Consider the following 23,840-nt stretch of genomic DNA (forward strand, 5'->3'; position numbering starts at 1 on the left):
CATGTTGCGCATGACCATGTGAGTGGACAGGAGAGACGAACGCTTGTGTTAATTGCCAGTGAAAAGAAGCTTTAAGAAAAATAAAGAACCAGAGATGCCACTGGGTAAGTGGGCTAAATACGGAAAAAAATACTGCCAAGACTGGGCGAAAGAAAAAGGGTTAAAAGAGTGGATTAGCAGTGTGCCTGGCGATGACTCAAAAGCAGCGTGTAGGTACTGTAAATGTGAAGTGCGAGCACATCACAGCGATCTGTTAGCTCACTGTAAGACAGAGAAACACACTAGAAACGCGGCTCCATTTTCAAATGCAGGAAGCTTATTTGACACGGGATTTAAGAAAAAAGTTGACAATTCCATTAAAATATGTGAGTTGAAGCTGGCAGCCCATATTACCATTCCAGCATCCTCACAGTAGATATTTTGGGATGCATAGTCAGGGAAGTTGCACAGAAGGATATTAGTCTTCAATGAACAAAATGCTCAGAACTTATAAAATATGTCATCGGGCCGGTTGTTCATCAGGAGATGCTTGAAGACATCGGCAAAGAGCCATACTCTCTAGTTGTAGACGAAGGCGCAGACATCAGTGCAAACAAGCAACTCTGTGTGGTGTTAAGGTACTTCAGCAGAAAACTTGAACGTATCGTGATATCGTTTGGAGATTGTTAGTTTGCCAGCCGGTGATTCTCACAGCATTGCAACAGCCGTATTCAAGTTCTTAAAGGAAAACCAACTGGAAGTGGAAAGATGCATTGGTCTGGCAACAGACTTTTGCAGTACAATGTGTGGGAAAAATAATTCGGTACTAACAAAGCTAAGGGAGGTGAATCCAAAAATTGTGTACATTAAGTGTGTTTGTCATTCACTGCACTGTGTCTTTGTCATCTAAAACAATGGGCGTACTTCCTCGAAACACTGAGTACATGGTATCACAAACGTACTCGTGGTTTTCCCACAGCACTCAGCGTCAAAATAAATACCGCGATATCTCTATGCCACCATTGATGTTGGAGAAGCCCCGCTGAAGATTTTGCAGCTTTCTTTCACAAAATGGCTCGCAATTAGCCAGTGTGTTGATCGAGTGCTGTCTCAGTACGAAGAGCTGAAGCTGCACTTTCAGCTAACAAAAGACACTGAAAGGAACTACAATGCTGAACTACTATACCAGATGTATTCAGACCGCGTAAACAGAATGGATCTGTTTTTTTTCTTCAGCCCGCTGTCAGTGAGGTCAACAGAATAAACAAGCTGTTTCAGCTGTGTCAAAGCAATTTCTAAGGCGCTGAGACCGCTGATTGAAGCGCATCTCGGATGTTAGGGGTCTGTCTATCTTTCATTACATTTTATTCAATGCCAAGCTCATATACCGCCACGAATTGGAGGGGAATGGCAGTTATAAGGCGACTTTTAATTGGATAATTTATTACACATACTATGTTCTTTAAATTCATTGGTTCTCGTTTCATTTTCAGCGATCCGATTGGCTAAATTAGTACGGGTAATATTAAAAGTACAACACGTACTAAAGTCAAATGAGAATGTGTAGTAAATATTTGAAACGCGTGTTAAACAACGCATTTTTTGGTCGAGATGGCCTTCCATACTTTTTTTTTTTGTCAATTATTCACATTTTTGTGTACCTACATTACCTTTTTCTTTTTGCAGGTACACAGCAGTTTTCCCTTAGATAAAAAAAAAAAAAAAACACACACACACACGCACATATCATTTTTAATAGAGAGAGAGAGAGAGAGAGAGAGAGAGAGAGAGAGAGAGAGAGAGAGAGAGAGAGAGAGAGAGAGAGAGAGAGAGAGAGCGAGCATGTATGTATGTCTAGTTATATGTGGTTTTCATGATCACATTTCAGCCTTGCCACAATTGTGCCGTAGCCGTATGTTTTTGCATATTGTCATTGATTTGGCCCATTGCCGCTGTACTTTGTGCATCCAGGGCAGGTCAAACATCACAAAAAAATCATAAATTGTTTGTCCCTTCCTGCTATTTAAATCAGGCAGTATGTGATGCCCACTTACAAAGATTATTTAGACCTCCTCCATTAAGATGCTACGGTCGCATTGGGCAGCGTGTTCCGGGCTTAATTCATATCATGTCTGAAATTTAAAAGATGTTATCCCAAACGTGATTGGCTACTCTTGTAATTACACCGCATGCCTGTAAAATGTCTAGCCTGTAGGTAGGTACTACTGTAGAATGAACCACCACTACATCTGTTATGCATTATTAATTGTAACATTTAGAGTGCATAGTTTATATATATATATATATATATATATATATATATATATATATATATATATATATATATATTATAATATATATTATAGTGTTTACTAAATTAATAGATATACTTATATATTCTGATTGGTTGAAATCAATAAACATACTAAATATTTGAAAGGCGTTCAAAATAACCCAGGGTTTTTGACCGGGATGGCCTTCCATACAGAGCTCTATAATCCTACATCTCCATCGGTTTTCAGCCATGGTGATCTGTTGGACAGTTTCATTATATTGTAGCGATCTCAGAAATGAGGGAAGCGAGACAGAAATTCAAAGGCTGAACTCAGACTTTATTTAACTGAACACAGAGCTGAACAAACAGGCAACTGAATGCTGCGCTGTTAAGAATTCTTCAGCTGCTATAAGCTGCAGCCACGCTGTAAAGTTCCTTTTTCACTATTGGTCTTTGACCGCTGTCAGCTGCAGCAACACTAATCCAGTTTCTGCATATCCCAGCACCGTCCTGTTGCTTCTCGTTATGAAGAGCCGATTCCTCCTCCTCTCTAGCACCCCTCCAATCTCTGCTGCTGTCTTATTCCATGACCCCTTTTAGGAGGGTGCTGCTGCCAGTTCTGCCGCCACTCTCGAATCCCCTCTCGAATCCCCTCTCGAATCCCCACATTCCATGGGGACCGACAAAGTCAAGAAACCGGCGAGGTGGACAGCATCAGCGCCTTGGCCGAACTGACAAGTCTGGGCTCCTCACATCCACTGGTGTTGAATCAGATTCTGGGTTGACAGGACTGATGGGGTCAGAAGGTCCAGCCCCAGAATAAGCGAGTCCTGGTGTAGCAGGGCAAGGAGGATCAGATCCTCGAGTGGATGGTCAGGGCAAGGGTGAGACAGGACTCTCTGGACTCAGCTGGATTGGTGTGTTGCCTTGGTAAGGGGCCCAGGCGATCCCTGTGTAAGGCCACTTGCCGGCCTCTAAGGGGGATCTGTACTCGGTATACAACTTTGCCCAGGTGCTCCAGCATTTGGCTGGGCCCAGTCCATAGGCTGTCCAACTTTGAAAACCCAGACCACCTCCCCCGTTTCAAAGTGTCTTCCCTTCACCCGGACGTCGTAATTCCTTTTTTGTCTCAGCCTGCTGCCTGAAGTTGGTCCCGGGCGAAGCTGTGTGCAACTCTCTATGCCATCTTGGAGTCTCATGGATATACTGGACCAGTTGGTCCAGAGTCTTGTTCTGGTCGTCAGGCTGAAAACCAGTTCTGGAGGAGTGTGAAGTTCACGCCCCAGCATGAGGAGGGCAGGTGTGTAGGCAGTGGACTGCTGTTATGAAGAGCCGTCACCTCCTCCTCTCTACCACCCCTCCAATCCCTGCTGCTCTCTTATTCCATGACCCCTTTTAGGAGGGTGCTGCTGCCATAACTCCGAGTTACACAATACCTTGGGTTAATTTTTTTTTTTTCTTTAATTAACAAGTCGTGTGATAAATTAGTTGAAATATTATTCAGTACTAATGACATGCCACCCCACCAATGGACATTTGAAAAACTATTTGGGCAAGAGCAGTAAAACATATTATTAAACAACCAGACACGAGGCATTTACAAATCACAGCTTTAACACACAAGCTGGATTCTATAATTCTCTCTCTCTCTCTGTGTGTGTGTATATATATATATATTGCAGGTGGTGTCAAGTAAAAATGTAACCTTCACTGCAACCCACTTTTTCACATTTCACTTTTGCTTTCTGTTTATAAACCTTCATTTATTTAGTTAACCTGTTATATCAGAATGTACTGTTTTGTACATATATGAACAATACATCCATAGTATATGTATCTATACAGCGCTACTAATCTATCTACACTACAGTATATTCCAGAATTTGTAACTATTGAGATGATCTTTGACATCTTTTATCTTCTTTTAGATCCTGGACCACCAACCAATGTTGAAGAACATATTGGAATAAGATTTATTAAAATTAAATGGTCTTCACCTATAGAAAAAAATGGAAATTTCTCATTTAAAATCCAGTGCCCTAACAAAGGTAAGTATAAACAACTCAAAACACAAATGTTCTTTTAGTAGATGCATGTGCAATTACTGCAGTAATTGAAACATATAAAGTGTATGCTTGTTTATAATATATATATATATATATATATATATATATATATATATATATATATATATATATATATGGAATTTCACAGTGTTGACAGTGTTACTGAATACTAAGCCCTATATGTCCTTCCCCAATTTCTATGTTAATGCTTTTTCCAATATTAGAATATTATTTAATGATATCATTTTGTCATGAACAATTCCTTACGGCAGGTGGTCTTTACCTCCTAATGATCACGTTTTTGATCGTATTCTTTTAACGCTGATGTCAGTGAAGCGATCACATTGCAGCACTCTGTATTGAATTTTAAGATGTAGTGCACATCAAACTGATTTAGAAAGCAGGTTCCAAGGAAGAAAGTGGAACTGAGAAATTGCAACAAAAAAAAACCCAAACACAACTTGTTAAAATGTGAACCTCTTTATTGGCACCATTAAAGTAATTTCTACGCTATTTCCTTAAATAAAAGTTCCACCTTTTTAAATGTTTTTCCAAGAAGAAGGATATTTACAAAATAAATAAACAGTAAAAAATACATTTTTAACAAGTAGCTATTCTGTAAGCACAGGAGCACACTGGACTCTGCAGACTTGGCTGGTTGAAAGTACAATCCAAAGTATGACTCACTTCACATCTTACCATGTTTTTTTTGTCTTTTCTTATTTTGCATGTCACACATTGTCCTGTCGTTCACCTGTACATTCTTACAAAACGTATATATATATATATATATATATATATTATATATATTATAGATATATATATATATATATACGAGAAGCTTATTTAATTGTGATTAAACACTGTATTGATAATTATTATACTATACTATTCTGCATTGCTGTTGATATGTCATCGTCATTAACCTTTTAATTTTACAGATAACTCTCATTTTGAATTTACTAATCATTACAGTCTTGTTTTGTTTACTATATTTGTTCTCCTTGTGCATTTTCTTCCAGATCTGCTTTATAATGAGGTTTCATTGTTACATTCCTTTTTCTGAATACGCATTTACCATTTTTTTTAGGCAAAGAATCTACACAGTCAAACAGTGAACATTTATGTAATAATCTTAATCACAAGGATAGATATGACATAGAGCTTTTTGCAAACAATAACTGTGGAAATATCATATATGAAGGAACACATAAGAAAATAACAGTAAACGGTAAGTACCCCACCCCCCCATGTTTGTTGTTTTTGTTTAATAGGGAAGACTGGGGCGATTGAAACAGGAATTTGTAACAGAATGGTCACGTGTATGCAAAAAAAAAAAAGATCATGCTACTATCTTCTTGCTATATAAGCAGGTGAGGTTCTGTGACTTTTATTATTACTAGGCATGTGTTTTGAATCTCCACACAACATCTCTTCATAGTATTGATTTCATGGCATATTTTCCGTAAGCTCTGAGATACTCATTGAGCTTAAGTTGCTGTCTTTTGAGTTCTTAAAAGGAAAGTTTTTGAATGCTTTAAGTATTTGTCTAAATGTGTTCATTAATAACTGCCAATATTTTGTATCTCTAAGGTGTCAATGTTGACATGGTTGGTTTGCTGGTGTGATGTTTGTAATTTTAGTAAAGTGCAGCCATTTACTGCAGGAACTCACTGGAAATTAGACCTCTTAATACAATTTTTTGAAGGGCTATATTTAACCGATAGTGTCTTCCTAAGGAAAAAAAAAAACTTTTGCAAAATGCATAGTGTTTTTGATGTTTTCTCATTTATTGCATGACCTTTTGTGAACATGTCATGGAACGTCAGGTCATTTTATGTGTTTGTGTTTTGTCATGAGGAATGTTCTTAACATATTCATCAAAGCGTGAGTTTGTAATGTGAAACTTGAATTTCATGCTGCAAATAAACCTTGCCAATGAAATTTTACCTTTCGCTTCATTCTAAGCAAGATGTGTGGGTATGCTTTGTACCATCATGCATGCTGACTGACAGGGAAATTTCTCCAAAAATGATTTTTGGGAAGGTTCACAGTCAGTTTCTCAGACACTGTGTTGTTTTTAAATATGTTTATGTGTCTAAAATGTGACGTGTACAAGCAAATGTCTAATTAAATAAAATGTTCCTCTTTGACACCAGCTCCCAAAAAACCGACGGTTGAATCCCGTTTTCCAGAGAACAATATAATAAAAATAACTTGTGAAACACAAGGAAGTGATGCATACTATACGTCAAGGATAATCGAACCAGTTGAAACAGCCGTGGAGAAAAAAAGAAAATGTGAATTCACTTATCCTGATCTTCACTATCTAACACTGTATACATTTGAGGTAGTCATATTTGTTATTTATTATTGCTATGTGTTTTTTATTTTATTTTAGCTTTACCAAGTGTCATGTCTATGTGGCGTGTCTAGTGTGCACGTCCCAATAGCTTATGTACTGGGACATAAAACTAACTTCTCCCCCTTCACTGAAATGCCTAAACTCACCCAACAGGATAAGCAATACAACACATTTAAAATAAATACACATTTATAAAGGGAACCGATCGCTAAACCACAGTGCAACCAGTTTTCCTTATAACCAGTGAGGTGGAATATGCACTGTGCTGCATAGCACTGTAAAATTAACATATTTTTTAACAGCTCTGTTTTGGTTTCATTTAATACCTTCCAAAAAAATGTTGCATTTTTCTACTCTGATGTATTATGAGCAGCAACAATTTACTCAAAGCCTCCACTAGTGTTTTCTCCTATTATAACAACCTTGGCTTGCATAAAGAAGGAAAAGCATTGAGTGAAATAGCTTGCATCACTTGATTTTCAAGATTTGGTATCTGAAGCATAATCAACAAGTACAGAGAAATATCATCTGTAATTGACAAACCCAGGACTGGAAGACCCAAACAGCTGTCTAACAAGGATGAGCAATACTTGAAGATAATATCCTTAAGGAATAGAAAGAAGACAAGAATTGAATTGACAACAGAACTGGCAGAAGGTACAGGTGTCATTGTCCATCCAGCAACAGTACGAAGGTCACTCTTGGTCACTCAGGACTTAAAGGACATGTTGCAGTAAGAATAACTCTGTTAAGAAAGCGGAACAAGACTAAAATGTTAAAATATGCACAAAAACACAGAAATTGCACTATGGAACAAAGGTCAAAGGTGCTTTGGACTGTTGATGGATGGACAACGACACCTGTGCCTTCTGCCTGTTCTGTTGTCAATTCAATGCTTGTCTTCTTTCTGTTCCATAAGAATATTATCTTCAAGTATTGCTCATCCTTGTTAGACAGCTGTTTGGGTCTTCCAGTCCTGGGTTTGTCAATTACAGATGATGTTTCTCTGTACTTGTTGATTATGCTTTGGCTATCACACCTTGAAAATCAAGTGATGCAAGCTATTTCACTTAATGTTTTTCCTTATTTATGCAGGTCAAGGTTGTTATAATAGGAGAAAACACTAGTGGAGGCTTTGAGTAAACTGTTGATGCTCATAATGCATCAGAGTAGAAAAATGCAACATGTCTACGGCTTTTGTACATCTCTATCTCTATCTCTATCTCTTAGAAACTGTTGTTGTTGTTTTTTTTTTTTTTTTTACTCGCATTACTAAGTAAAGTTAAGGATAACAACAAAGTTGAAATAACAGCATTTCAAGATTAAAGATGTAAAACTGGCAGGACCATTTTCTTTTAGGTACAAGTACATAATGATCTTACCTCAAGTGTTCCTACAATATATACGACAAGCACCAAATGTAAGTTCTTTTTTTTTTTTGTACAATTCCCTGCATTAAAATAAATAAAATTACTAATTTAATAATCCAGATTAGAAATTTCATAAAATTACTAATCTAATTTAATAATCCAGATTAGAAATTTCATAAAATTACTAATCTTAATTAAGAATTAAGATTAGTAATTAAAACAGATGTTATCAGTTTGCAGAGATATGAAAAATAGTAAAATATATATTACATTTTAATTAATAATATTAAGTTTATACTCTCATAAAAGACTCATAAGGACATCACATTTGAACCTTTCAGGGTTGTTACATACTAGTAACTGGTGCCATTTGTATTTAATATATTGTAAAATGTACAGTTTCGATTTTAAATGTAATATTGTATTTCCCAGATAACGACAAAGCTTTGATTGGGTTCCTGGCATTCCTCATTGTTCTGACCTCTTTAGCCCTTGCCTTTGTTCTATACAAAATCTATTTGCTGCAGAAGAAAAATTCGGAGTAAGTACAATATAATTATGAGATTCTTTGCTTTGTTTCATTTTTCAGTGACATATTTATAACCCTGATGCTTGGGGGTGAAATAGGTATTCCTAATTTTACCCCATTTAGACTGCTTACTAAATGTCTTTGTATCGTCTCCGCTTCAAAAACAGTAAAATGATGAATGTTCCCCTCATCAATGATATCCATTTTCAAGGAATGACAGACTGAGAAATATTTTATCTTCCTATTCTCAAAATGTGTTTCTGCATTGACCATTGGAAAAATCCGCTGTGGCTCTGTTTCCCCAAAAGCCAGACGTACATGTCAGCCTTGCAGTTATTATACCCCATGTGATCCCCTGGCTTGCAGCTTTTACTAACAATTGGAACACCATTGTGACTGGATCCATGGGAAGCAATGAGATATTGTTATATAACCATGAGTATTTTATGTTATTGTATATTTAAGGACATATTGGTTTATATTATATCTGATTACAGATCAGGCAAAGCCTTATTAACTTTTTGTACTACCGATATTGTTAGTGTTTACAGATTATGCTTTCTGAGGGAGACTGCTCCCAGAATAGTAGTTTATTACACAGCTGGCCATCTTAACTATAACTACCCATATAAATAACTGTAAAACCTGTGAGGGGAGCTTGTATGTTTTATTAAATCTTCTATTTGAGACAAATAATACAGAAAGCTGGAAAAGAAGGGTTTACAAAAAAAAAAAAGGAAAAAAATGATGTCAATCAGTTCAACGTATTTATTTATATAGCGCCTTTCATACCACAGTATCTCAAAGTGCTTTACATGTCAGTTAAAACAGAAAGAAGTATGCAGCATTAAGAAGTAGTACAAATGACAAAATAACAATCAAATAAAATGGTGTGTCATCAGCATAAGATTGGAAATGTACACTGTGTTTACAAATGATCTCACCCAGTGGTAACATATACAAGGAAAATAGTATGTGACCAAGAAGAAATCCCTGGAGTACACCACAAGAACTAATAGATAATCCTGATAGACACCCCTAAAGAAACAAAGCACTGCCTGTTAATTAGATACGATTTAAAACAGTTTAGAACTGACTAAAAACATTTATGTACAAAAAGCATACAATTTCAAATAAAAGAAATAGCCATATCAATGTGATAAAGCTGGTGGTAGCACTTCCTTTTCGCTATTAATTCCTGCTGCAATAAATATAGGGGGGTCCTAAATATATTTTATATAACTTGGCCCCTTTTGTAGATATAGTCAGTCACTTTATTGTAACATGCTCTTTTTGTACAGGTACAATGTTCTAGGTCAGGTAATTATATTAGTATCTTCAAAAGTATATATTTTTTACTAATACTGTCTTTGTACATGTATTTATGTTTGCTTAAATGGTTATATAAACATGTTTTTACTCGTTCCAGCTCTTCTGATGAATCTGTAGAGCTCATTGGACGTGGTAAGTATTATTTGCATGAGCCTAATTCTTTTACATAATTTTTGTTTCCTGCGTTTTCCTTCTATTTTTCTCATACTCTCCACAGATGAAGAAAAGCAGCTTCTCAATGTGGACCCCATCACCGCAGATATGTTGCTGGACACTTACAAAAGGAAGATGGCTGATGAGGGGAGACTCTTCCTTAGTGAATTTCAAGTAAAGATCAAGCTTTATATAAATATGTAGAAACAATGTTTCCACAACATCGTTACTTAGAGGCCATCCAAAATTAGACCTTTTCTGAAAGCATACAAAGTGTGCACTGGTGGAGGGATCGGGGCCAGGGTACACTTTTTGATCAAAAATGGATGATATTTCTACATAACATTCACCTGCCTTCCTGAAGCCCCCAGCAATGCAATTTATCACAGTTCTTGGTATTTTGGTTGACAAAAAAGCACCCTCTTATGTTAACACACATTTCCTTTCCAGTGCACGAGAGAATGTGCAAGGCAATGGAACATCAACAAGCTCTGATTTTATTTTTCTCAGTATAAATTTATAAAAATTTTCTTGGGCCTATGAAGTTCCTTGCGGATGAAATATCACGGGTGATCATTTGAATGAACCCGGATTAGAAAACACAACTTTTTTCTTGCATTTTATTAGTAGTTGCAAAAATATAATCTAGTGAACTAGTCCTACAAGAGCACAGTCCCATTTTGATACAAAAGTATATTTTTCAATATAAATAGTAAACACTGGTGTGTCGGGAGACTTGCCTGTCAATATAAACATAATTGACCTTAAAATCGCCTGAGTGACCTCTCTCAATTGATTGAATCATATGAAAAATATGAAGTATATTGCATTCCGCACACAGAATGTGATCAATATAGGAACACTAAGTTACAGATTATGATTCTCTTGTGAGCCATAGAGAGAACATGATTATTATCATATTTTAGTGCTCAAATTCTGCAATGCGCATGTTTGTTTTCACTTTCACAGTGGTGAGTATTTACATTTTGAAAAATCTCGGACCTGCATTTTTATGTATGGTAATTTTGGACGACACCTTATGTCATGAGAAAGTAATTGAGAAAAAGTAGAGCATCACCTATCCTGTAACAGACATGTAAAAACCAAACATACAAACTAGAACTCGGTGTACTATTTTCCATAAAAAATAAATACAAATGCAATGCAAACAGGTGGTGTACCATCAATGAATAAAAAAAAAATACCTGTTCATATTGTAAATGTTCAGTATTGCAGTCTTTATGCGTGCATTGTTATCGGTAAAATACTTTTGTGTTTTAGAGCATCCCAAGAGTTTTCAGCAAATGTGCAATAAAAGAGGCCCGCAAGAATTGTAACCTGAACAAGAACCGCTACGTTGATATACTACCTTGTGAGTACAGATATTACAGATATAGCAGAACAGCATGCAATACAGAATTCACATTTTTCAAGGTATTAATTACATGGATGAAGTTGTTTTTTTTTTCTTTTTTTAAGAAGTCTGATATGTTTTTCTTCAACAGATGATTATAATCGAGTCATTCTTGCCCCAATTGATGGAGAAGCTGGGTCAGAGTATATCAATGCAAGCTTCATAGATGTAAGAATTTCAAGTATTTCAGTGCTATCAGTAATTTTGAAAATGTGAAAGGAATATACAGTAGACAGATATTGTTCATAATTTAAGGTATGCATGCAAACTATAAAAAAATATTCACTAACATACCTATATTTTCACAGGGCTACAAAGAACCAAGAAAATACATTGCTGCCCAAGGTATTATTTTTATTTTAAGTGTGTGTGTGTGTGTGTGTATGTGTGTGTGTGTGTGTCTATATATATATATATATATATATATATATATATATATATATATATATATATGTTTGTTTAAACTATGAGGGGGGATGTTGGTTTGGAAGATCTAAACCCTGAACAATATTGTGTATGTTTGTTAGGTCCCAAGGATGAGACAATGAATGATTTCTGGAGAATGATTTGGGAGCAGCAATCATCCATTATCGTTATGGTGACCCGTTGTGAGGAAGGAAACAGGGTGAACTAAAACCTCATTAAACCAGTTCATTATACTGAAAATAGTATTGATTATTCATGTACTAAATCATAGACAAACACAGTAGTGCTGTATCTACAACATATTCCTTTTAAATATTCAGTTTAGCGAACTACAGCATTTATGGATTGTGTAAAATACATTTGGTTGGCAGACTTGTTTCAGTAATGTTACCAAAGCGATAAATGTGAAATACAAGGTGCTGATTTATTATTATTATTATTTTATTATTTATTTTTTATTTATTTTTTTTAGAATAAATGTGCTCAATACTGGCCAGCTATGGAGAGAGAAGCCGAGATCTTTGGGGAGTTTGCTGTGAAGTTAAATGAGGAAAACAAATGCCCTGACTACATCATTCGAAAGCTCACCATCACAAATGTGAGTTAATCAGTACTAATCAAAAAGAAAGGTTTCAAGAACAAAACCCTGCCAATTTACAGGGTAATTAGTATCATGTATTGCTACAATGCAAGTTAGTAATTTGTACTTATCTGTATAAAATAGCTCCATCTTAAATTACAAGAAAGATACCTAGTCCATTATACTTGTGGACACAAATATGGAGGACATCAGATATAACAAAACATCAAGATCATTAAAATAGTCTTATAAGAGATCAAAACAAAATGGAGCAATATTCTTCAAATTATTATTATTATTATTATTATTATTATTATTATTATTATTATTATTATTATTATTGTTATTATTATTATTATTATTATGTTAAATTTCATTTTAAAAATACAGAACCTTGGTTGTAGATAAAGTATCTAACCAAGAAAAAGGGAAGCCAAATAATCCTTTTCTGCTCTGTTAGTGGATGTTTTATCCCTAAATCCCCCCTGGTCCTGTCTATTTACAGAAGAACATGAACAACTCAGAGCGAGTTGTGACTCACATCCAGTTTACCAGCTGGCCTGACCATGGAGTCCCTGACGATCCTCAGCTGCTTCTGAAGTTACGCCGAAGAGTGAACTCCTTCAACAATGTCTTCAGTGGCCCAATTGTCATTCACTGCAGGTATGAATAAAGAACCTTCTAGCTGCCCATAAACACAACTTGTTTCATATGAAATGTGTACTGTTATTCGTCTATACTGTTTCAAGGGTTGGTAGCTTAATTAGCCAAGTCCAGTAGATTGAAGTTTTAACATAGTGTAACAGGAGTGTTCTGTTACAGTGTGGGTATCCGCTGAGAGATGAGAGACGATTGAAACGCCGCTGAGGTTTTATTGAGAATCGCAGGCAGTCAGGTGCAGGAGAATGTGCTGCCACTAGGGTACCAACAGTGATCACCTTGGTGCAGGAAAACATATACAAACGTATATATGACAGTGAAAGACAAAAAGACAAAAACAAAACAGCGAGAAAACAGAATGTGGCCAAGCTCAGTCCGATCGCTGCTCCTACTAAAAGAGAAGTGCCACTTCAGGAACCTGCTCCCTGTATAACCGAAGTAAACTGAGGAGGGATTACAAGCCCCTAAATGAATCCCTACCTATGGTCCTAAGGATCTTGGTTAAACGCACAGTGGTCCTCAGTATTGGTTTACTCACTCTGGATGTACACACGGTCATGAGGCTTTCGGTTTGTAAACAAAGCATGGAATAGTACAGAACAAAGGACTGGCTTTTCAGCCTCGCTTTAAAGGCAGGTAACCAGGGTAATTTATTATCAGTTTTTCAGTTGCCACCTGCTGCACATTTATTTCAATTGGGCACACTGTCAAAAATGAAACATTTTTATGTACAAATCTAACACAAAACATTATTTGCATGGCCAGGCTTCACCCCTCCCACAGATGTAAATGTTACAGGTGCCTCACGCGGACAAGTTCTAAGTTCGGGATAGCCAAACCTTGGCAATGCAAACAAGGAAGCCAGACAACAGTTATCAACAAGGAGATTTATTGATCAAAGTCTAAAAGTATTAAAAACAAGCAAGTTAAAATATGCAACAATAATGGCCAAGCACATATATTGAACATTAAAATAATACAATATTTATTACAGCAATAACAATAATATTTAAGTCAACAGCAACAGTATTGGCTATAACTATAGCACTAGAAGTAATACAGCTGTATCAGTAGCAATAAGAATAAACACATGGATATATCAATAGTATTAGAAATCGTTATTGTAGCAATATAAGAACTCACTATAGCAATATAAGTGATTCAGCTATATCAGGGGTGGCCATATATTTCCCATATATTTCATTACACAATGAATAATTTATTTGTTTATTTTTATTCTTTTTTTTACATGTGTATTATGTTTACAATACGTCTGTAAGTTGTTTTTCTTTTGTTTTTTTCTATCACAAGCCGATCCATTTCTGACCTTAGCCAATCAGCAGCGTGGCAGCAACACTTTTTTGTTACATAGCAACTAACTGGCAAATTATATCCACCCATACCTTTCTGTGCATTCGGGACTCGAGCTACAGAAGCTTCGAAACCATTAACTTTACTTTGAACAGGACCTGCTTCTGTTTTGTTCATAAATGCAGAAAAAAATAGCGAAAAAGAAAATCTGAAGATGAATATCGAACCTTCTTACCGGAGTGGGAGAGTAATGGATTTTTTTTTTGTTGAACGCAATGGAAAACTCCTGTGCCTTATTTGCCAGTGCGCAGTTGCATAAAACATCTTATTATTAAGTATTTCACTTGAGTATATTTTTCACTTAGTGTAATAACCCGAGATCCAAGATGCAAGAGTATAACTTAAATAACAGTGTCTTTATTAGAACCATCTCTGTTGAAACCTACACATTAGTGTTCTCCAAGGATTTCCTCGACCCCACGGTATCCTAGGTAGAGGGTAAGTATGTAGGGCGCTACTGACCTCTAGTGGCATAACTTGAACTGCATTATATACATAAACATTCACATTACTACATTCTCCCCCCCTTAAGATTTCAGCTTCTCTAAAATTTGGAAACAGTTTAAACACAGTTATAATCAAAATGTAACGCTAATACACTAGATGTCTCTGAACTATTGCTGTAACAACAACTACACAAAATAGTCCATCCTTAACTGTACATAAACATTTAATTTCAAACTTTTTTTAAAAAATTTTTACAAGTCAAAGTCCTTCAGGTAGCCAGGCTTTTTGACAGTTCTTCGGGAACGATGCACAGCTTGTGCCATGCTTTGATTGTCCCTGCCCACCTTTGGGGAACTCCCAGTTTGTTCCTCTGGTTTCAAAGCAAGCTGCTCTGAGACAGTGTCCGCATTGTTTGTAACAAGTTCATCTGGCATGGTTACTCTAGCTGGTGGTTGTAGAACCTCTGCAGGTGTGTCCTGCACAATATCCTCTGACCCAATGGTGTTGTCCTGTTGTCTAGACAGGATCTGATCTATGTGTCTGCGTACTATCCTGCCATCTCCCAGCATTACCTTGAAAGATACAGGACCAGTCACTGTTGCAATGACTCCTGGTATCCACTTGGGACCGTAACTGAAGTTTCTTGTCATCACAGAGTCTCTGTCTCCAAAACTCCTCCCCTTTGTGTGCTTGTCATGGTGTTCCTTTTGTTTATTCTGCTTAAGTCCCACTTTTCTCTTTAAATCAGGATGCACTAAATCAAGCGTAAACTGAAGTTTCCTCCCTAGTAACATCTCTGCGGGGGAGAGTCCTGTGGTAGTTTGAGGTGTTAACCTATAGCTGAATAGTACCCTTGACACTTTAGTTGACATACTTCCTTCTCCCGCTTTCTTCATCATCCTCTTGAATATTTAAACGGCTCGTTCTGCGAGACCGTTGGAAGACGCATGAAACGGGGCTGATGTAACATGGACAATGCCATTTTTGTTCATGAATTCCTTGAAGTCTGAGCTGACAAAACAGGTGACATTATCAGAAACTACCATTTCTGGTAATCCATGATTGCTAAAACTTTTTCGCAAACAGTCAATTGTACCGGGTTACCGGGTAAACATCCATCCATTTGGAATGAGCATCTATGAGTATCAAAAACATCTGCCCCATAAATGGTCCTGCATAATCTAGGTGTAATCGCTTCCAGGGTCTGTCTGGCCACTCCCAGGGATGTAGCGGGGCTGTGGCTGGTGCTTTCCAGTGTTCCTGACACTTGCTACATGCCTTTACCCGTGTCTCTATCTCCTCGTCTAGTTTGGACCACCAGAAATAACTTCCGGCCAGAACCCCTGGATGGCACTGATGCAGCTGTTCCAACACAGCCTGTCATCTTCGCTGTGGGATGATGACACGTGCCCCCCACAAGACACAACCATCTTGCGCACTCAATTCTGTCTTCCTAGCAGAATAAGGTGTAAAATCTGTTCCTTCCCCCTGTTGTGACCACCCCCTTAAAACGTACTCTCTCACTCTAGACAGTATGGAATCTTTCCCTGTCCACACTCTCACCTCCTCTGCGGTCACCATCGTTATGTCTTCCATCATCAGCACCCTGTCTTCCAGACCTGTGGATTGGGAAGTGTCCGGCAGTGGCACACGACTCAAGGCGTCTGCGTTGCCGTGGTCCTTACCCGCCTTGTAGACTATCATGTACTCATACGCCCGCAGTGTCACAGCCCACCTCTGGATCCTCGGTGACACTATCTGTAGAACAGCCTTCGTTTTGTTGAAGAGTGAAAGAAGCGGTTTATGATCTGTGCATATGGTGAACTTTCTACCATAGAGATACTTGTGAAACCGTTGCACCCCGAAAATCACAGCCAGTCCCTCTTTATCAAGCTGAGAGTAGTTTCGTTCAGCTGATGTGAGTGTTCTTGACATAAAACCTATGGGTCTCTCCCACCCATCTGGCATGAGGTGTGAAAGTACTGCGCCTATCCTGTAGGGGGAGGCGTCACAGGACAGAATCAGCTCTTTCTCACTGTCGTAATGCACAAGTATATCTGTGGATTGCATGAGCTTTTTAGATTTCTCAAAAGCAGCCTCCTGCTCTTTTTTCCATTGCCATTTTGTGTCTTTTCTCAACAATTTGTGCAGTGGAGCCAACAGTGTTGACAGGTTAGGTAAAAACCTGTTGTAATAGTTCAACAGTCCTAAGTAAGCCTTAAGCTCTGTTATGTTGGTAGGTGCAGGTGCATTTTGGATAGCTTGTACCTTGTTCTTAAGTGGGTGTAGTCCTGTAGCATCCACTTTGTGACCCAGAAACTCAGCCTCACTTCCCAGAAAGGTACACTTCCTTCTCTTTAGCCGTAGGCCTGCCTCCTCCACTCTCTGAAGTACCTCGCTTAGCATCTGCAGGTGCTCCTGATCATTCTTGCCTGTCACCATGATGTTGTCCAGGTAAATGGCTACATGGGGAATTCCCTGCAGCAAACCCTCCATAATTCTCTGAAAGATAGCTGGACTGGATGAAACCCCGAATGGAAGACGGTTTACAGTAAATAACCCTTTGTGTGTGTTTATAGTTACGTACTTTTTTGATTCCTCATCCAATATTACCTGTTGATAGGCATGACTCATGTCCAATTTGTTGAATTTTGCCTCTCCTGAGAGCTTTGCAAAAAGATCTTCAATTCTGGGAATGGGATACTGTTCCAGTTTGGACACCCAATTTACAGTAAGTTTGTAATCTCCGCAAATCCTCACAGAGTTATCAGGCTTTAGCACTGGGACTATGGGAGCTGCCCACTCAGAGAATTTCACTGGTTCAATTATTTTGTCTCTCAAGAGGCGGTCCAGCTCAGCCTCCACCTTCGGTTTCATAGCATAAGGCACAGGTCTTGGCTTAAAGAACCTTGGTGTTGCCTCTTTGTCAACATATATTTTAGCCGGTGGGCCTCGGAATGTCCCCAATTCCTCTTTGAATACATTCTCATGTTTCAACATATCCTGGAGTGTTGTTTTGTCTCTACCTATCTGGTTTACAGTGCCCCAGTTTAATTCCAACTCCTTAATCCAACCGTGGCCCAGTAGGTTTGGTCCTTTGCCAGACACTACTACTACTGGCAGCCGTTTAACAGTCTCTCTGTACTGTACAGTTAAGTTTGCAGTACCCAATGTTTTCACTCTTTCGCCTGTATAGGTTCTGAGATGCAGGGAACATGTCTTTAGCTCAGGTACTTTTGCCCCATTCCTTAGTTTGGAGTACTCTGTTTCATTCATAATTGTAACACTGGACCCCGTGTCAACCTCAAATTGCACATCCGACTTGTTCACTTTTAACTGTAATGTGATAGGCGCTACCTTGGGAATGCTTGTCTCTGTTACGTTATTCATAATGAACACGTCTTCACCGTCATTTGCATCTGTTTCAGGATTTTCGCTAATGTGATGAGCCCCATGTTTTTTTTCCACTTTTCCCTGGTTTTGTTTTCCTCCCCCTCTAGGTTTGGTTTTCTCCACAGGTGAGTTCACCCTGCACGCCTTCCTGATGTGCCCCTTTTTTCCGCATCTGTGGCACATTGCCTTAAGAAAACAACAGTCATTCGCCATGTGCTCACCACCGCATCTATAACATGCCCTCATAGTTCCACCAGTTCGTGGTTCCCTCCACGTTTTTAGCTTTTGCACTGTAGCCTGGCTAGCATGTTTCCAGTTAGCACCATTGCTTCCTTTGCTTTGCCATTGTAAATCCTGAACGTCTTTGTTCACTGTCTCCAATGCCTGAGCAAGTTTCAGTGCTTTTTCAAATGTTAACTCGGTTTCTGCTAACAGCCTGCCCTGAATACTATCATCGTCTATACCACAGACTAGCCTGTCCTGTAACATTTCCTTTAGCCTGTCTCCATAGTTGCAATGTTGAGCCAGTTCTCTTAGCACTGCCACATATTCAGTCACACTCTCATTTGCCTGTTTGTTTCTCGAGTTAAATTTAAAGCGTTGAACTATTTCGCTGGGCTTTGGGTTGTAGTGCATTTTCAACAGTTCAACTAAATCGTCAAACGATTTGTCCCCTGGCTTATCTGGGCTTAACAAATTTCTCATCAGAGTATATGTTTGGCTTCCTACCGAACTTAAGAGAATCGCCCTCTTTTTATTGCCGTTGTCAATCTCATTTGCTTTAAAAAAATGCGACAGCACTTCGCAATATTCCTCCCATGTCTGTAGTTGACTATCAAACAGCGCGGTAGTTCCAACCGTGGCAGCCATGTTCCGTTGTCTGTGAGCGCTCCCGCTAATGTTAGCAGGTTGGGCCGAAGCTATGCAGCTACACTTGTCTCTTCTCCTTCGTTGTCTCCATTTTCAACGACCTAAGACAAGTCGCCCGATTTCCTCGTCGCCATATGTAATAACCCGAGATCCAAGATGCAAGAGTATAACTTAAATAACAGTGTCTTTATTAGAACCATCTCTGTTGAAACCTACACATTAGTGTTTTCTAAAGACTTCCTCGACCCCACGGTATCCTAGGTAGAGGGTAAGTATGTAGGGCACTACTGACCTCTAGTGGCATAACTTGAACTGCATTATATACATAAACATTCACATTACTACACTTAGCTAAGGGAAAACTTAAGGGTGTTGCACAAAACATCTTAACCACTCTTAAAACACTAAGTGTGCATGGACTATTTAAGATTTCAACCAGTAGGCGAGTAGCTTACTGTACTCTGTAAATCCTGTCTCCATGGTAACATTTGGGCAGTGAAGGAAAACTACAGAATTAACTGAAACCCAAACTGGACAGAGGAGGAAAAACATAATACTTATGGAGGAATATAATAAAAGAAAGCAAATAATAACAGGCAAACTATGTCTGAATTTGGCAACTGCCATGAAGCAGAAGAAATTGGCAGAAATGTGTGAATGCAGGAAATTTAACGGTAAATCGCAGCATTCACGAGATTAAAAAAAAAGAAGATATATATTCTGATTTCAGAAGAGGATCACAAAAAACAGGTAAATCTTCAAAAAATGTACACTAAACATATATGTTTAAACCATTTGTATGGCTGTGTTCGTAACAAAAGTGAGAGCAGTATCTTGCATTTAGCAGAATTAATCATTAATCTCACTTAAGATGTTATGCAACTGGCCAAATGTGTGTGTGAGTGTGTGTGTTTTTTTAAAGTATACATTTGTATAGTAATAAAAAGCCACCAATTGCGAAAAACAAAGTGCTACCGCTGTATTTGAAGAACAGGGAGCAATGCGTGATTTCTTCTTGTTTGAGGCTGTTAATCTTCTTCCAGCCTTATGCAGAAATTTAAAAGACAGTATTTCGGTCAAATCAATAGTTTGTTATTAATTGCTCGTCATCCATTATGTCCAAAGGATGTTCTCTCTGCAAATCCTTCTGCTAAGTGTGGCTCTGCCCTCTTCCATTTTCAAAAACGCTGCCTTACCCTTTTTTTCGATATAAGGGCCTCAATAGGATATTTAAGTATTTTCACTTAGTTATCGCCCAAGTCGTTTTGTGCAACGGTTGACTAACTTAAAGGAAATACTTAAATACAAATGTTACTTAAGTAGAACTTTTGGGAAAACTAAGGGGGAATGTCAATTAAGGTGTTATGCAACTTGCCTTTATGTGGCAGTTCAAATATTTAAATCTGCAGCGTTATTTCACTACAAACCTTGCCCGCATTGACAAAGAATTTCCAAAAGATTCTGAACTTCTGTCTTGAAAAGTTAATGTTAGGACCACCACGATAGTCATGCGCTAATTTCTATTTAAATATGGTGTTTCTGCTTTGCAAATGTTAGATATTATGTTCATGAATACATCTTTTGAGTTTTATCTGAAAGTTTGTATTTCATTTTCATATCAAAGCTGATTAAAATGTACCCATCAAAGTGACTGCTGTTAGTAAAAAGCAAATGGATAAACAGACGCAAATGTTGACCAAATTTGCCAAACAATCTGAAACTGTGACTCTAGCCTACTCCTAACAAGTGGCCTGGAACATTGCTCCTGCTAAAAAAAGAGTTTGTGAAGACTTGCCTTAGGGATGTTATTGCTATCCTATGTCCAAACAATAATCAACTCCAAAAGCAAATTTCAGACCTGCAGCTCTCACATCACACAGTAGAACATATCCATCTCAGATCTAAATAGTGGCATTGAACTACAGCTGCATTCAGAACAGTGTGCGTAGTAACGAATGCAAAAAGTCACACCGAGTACAGATCCTGCCTGTATGTGGTATAAGAAAATAAACCATAGTTAGCTACTCACCCAAATAAGAAACAAAAACAAAACTATGCTTTTATATATAGTGACAATGTATTTGTTTGGATAGCAATAGTACATATGTACTGGAAAAAATAAAGGTCAGATTCATTTAATAGTGTGTGTGATAGTAATTGCAGTAAAATATCAGTGAAATGCTAAATTAAGCACTTTTTAAAGTTTGTGGCTCTGTCCCTGTACATTTTATTTCCTTGGCTCTTGGTTTGTGAAAGGTTGGCCACCCCTGAGCTGTATGAATAGCAGCAATCAATGAAAAAATAATAAAAGTTCAAAACAATAACTAATCCCGAAACCGTCTTCTTGTCAGACCCAGGTAGGCTACAGCAGCGCTAGTAGTTAGGGAGGGGCGTCAGCTGGAGACAGAGTTTCTCTAAAAAAGTGAAACAAATCAAAACTTCGGCTAAGCAATCTGAGTTATAAAACAAACAGGGCAATTTAGCACCAACCACAGTAAAAAGAGGGAAAGACTGAACACTTAACTTTTAAAACCCTTAGTCAATTAAAATTAATTAAAGACCCACTTGTGGAAGTGCACTTCAAAGACACCCCTTGTACAGACTCTGTCAGATGCGACTTAGAGGGGTCCGCTACAATCAGGTCAATTACTTCAACACCTCCACTTCTGGTAGATTAAAAAAAATAATAATAAAACACACCCTTAAACCAGCTGGCTACCTGTCTGAAACCAGAGCTGGTAATTCAGTTTCGTATCTCTAGAAGACAGACGAGGGGGATCCTCCTCTAATGCCTCCAGTGCTGCTGAGTTTACCATATAATGTAAACTAACATTATAGTAGCAAAGAAACACTTTGATTATTTTTTGACCATGTGTGTTGAAGTTAACCTTTTAGTAATTTAATGTTTTTTGGCTGTGTTGCACAGCTTTGCTGACTATTGACTAGTTTTGTTCCTTCACAGTGCTGGAGTAGGTCGTACTGGTACCTATATTGGCATAGATGCCATGATAGAAGGGTTGGAGGCAGAGGGGCGTGTCGATGTTTACGGCTATGTGGTAAGACTCCGTCGCCAGCGCTGCCTCATGGTGCAGGTAGAGGTAAGTTTGAGCTTGTTGTGTCTTTTTCAAATAAAGATACGGTTATGTTTTTGTATACTGTAAACAGCTGTGTAGTTCATGTTATAACTGTAAAAACATTTTAAGAACTATTTTCTTGTTGTTACATGATACATAATCAGAATTCTGTTATAATAAATACATAACATTTATCCAGAATACAATAAAGTTTTTGTCATCAATTTCCCCTTCATTGTGAGGGTAATTTCCTCAGTAAAGCACTGCGGTCTGTGGGGTTTATGGGTTGGTGCTTGGGACAGAGCTAATTAGACACCTTGTACCAGCATTAATGTTACACTAGGCTCGGGCAGCCCCTGCAGAAAAGCAGTCATTGAACCCTCTGATTCCCACAGTACAGTACGGTATGTTATTAGTTTGTTTTACTGACATAACCAATGGATGCGCGCTTATTGCGTGAATAAGTACAGCATTGCTATTTACCATACATGGATGATTAATTCATGTGAATTCAACAGGAATTGTGCTCTTTTTAAACTGGTTACTCAATTCCCAATTGCAGGCCCAGTACATATTGATCCACCAGGCTCTGCTTGAACACAATCAGTTTGGTGAAACTGAGCTTGCCCTCTCTGAACTACATTCCTCTCTGAACACTTTAAAGGAACGTGACTCTCCAACAGAGCCATCCCTTCTAGAGGCAGAATTCCAGGTCAGTCTCAAAGAATTGATAATGACACAATAATGTTTCTTATTAGTTTGTGATAGCCACCATTTCAGCAAAATGAAAACCGAAGGACCCATAACCAAAACAAAAAAGGTTCAACGTAATGCTTTAGGCTTCATAGGTGTTTAAAAGTTAACATTATGTAAAGTATATTAACACATAATGCATAATCTATTCTAATATTTAAAAAATGCACACCTTAACATTTTTTCAGAGACTTCCCACTTACAGAAACTGGAGGTTACAAACTGTAGGAAAACATGAAGATAATGCCAACAAAAATCGCTATTCCACTGTTGTTCCATGTAAGTATTATCATAGCTGACGGGCTAACCATGGAGAATGATAAAGCAATAATCTAGAAACACTTTTGAGATATTATTATTTAAGTTAAGATTTTTAAAGTGTTCAGCTATAGCTGCATGTATGTGTGCATTCTTGTATATATGCTTGTATGTGAAGTACAGAACATTGTTACCCTGTCTGATCAAATATAACATCTTATTTGCATTCCTGGTTGTTTAATTGTCTTTTTATGATAATTGAGTGTATTTGTGATTGTTCCAATACCTGGTTACAGATGATTATAACAGAGTGCCTATTAAGCTGGAAGATGAGATGAGCCAAGACAGCGATCATGAAGAAGACACTGAGGAGTCCTCTGACGAAGAAAGCGATTGCGAAGACTCGACCAAATACATCAATGCATCTTACATAAATGTACGTAAGAGTGTTTTATTAATCTAAGGTATGCATTGGGACATTTTGGCTTGGCAGACCTTTTCAAGACAAGAAAAGGAAGTCCTCTG

At 37.8% G+C, this 23,840-nt stretch overlaps 1 protein-coding gene across 9 annotated transcripts in view; it reads left to right on the plus strand.

Annotated features, from left to right (window-relative positions):
• The window catches only part of LOC121330684 (receptor-type tyrosine-protein phosphatase C-like), a 49,966-nt gene that overhangs the window by 22,618 nt on the left and 3,508 nt on the right, over nt 1–23,840 (plus strand). For all 9 annotated transcript variants that reach the window (XM_041277398.1, XM_041277405.1, XM_041277404.1 and 6 more), the window contains 17 exons: nt 4,183–4,302; nt 5,411–5,551; nt 6,480–6,670; nt 8,045–8,105; nt 8,488–8,596; nt 10,014–10,048; nt 10,134–10,243; nt 11,351–11,441; nt 11,575–11,651; nt 11,792–11,828; nt 12,011–12,108; nt 12,382–12,507; nt 12,995–13,152; nt 22,193–22,328; nt 22,867–23,016; nt 23,246–23,336; nt 23,612–23,751. In XM_041277398.1, coding sequence (XP_041133332.1) covers nt 4,183–4,302; nt 5,411–5,551; nt 6,480–6,670; nt 8,045–8,105; nt 8,488–8,596; nt 10,014–10,048; nt 10,134–10,243; nt 11,351–11,441; nt 11,575–11,651; nt 11,792–11,828; nt 12,011–12,108; nt 12,382–12,507; nt 12,995–13,152; nt 22,193–22,328; nt 22,867–23,016; nt 23,246–23,336; nt 23,612–23,751 — 1,871 coding nt within the window. The remainder of the gene's footprint in view (nt 1–4,182; nt 4,303–5,410; nt 5,552–6,479; nt 6,671–8,044; nt 8,106–8,487; nt 8,597–10,013; nt 10,049–10,133; nt 10,244–11,350; nt 11,442–11,574; nt 11,652–11,791; nt 11,829–12,010; nt 12,109–12,381; nt 12,508–12,994; nt 13,153–22,192; nt 22,329–22,866; nt 23,017–23,245; nt 23,337–23,611; nt 23,752–23,840) is intronic.

This window comes from Polyodon spathula, chromosome 18 (assembly GCF_017654505.1).
Source record: "Polyodon spathula isolate WHYD16114869_AA chromosome 18, ASM1765450v1, whole genome shotgun sequence".
Lineage (NCBI taxonomy): Eukaryota > Metazoa > Chordata > Actinopteri > Acipenseriformes > Polyodontidae > Polyodon > Polyodon spathula.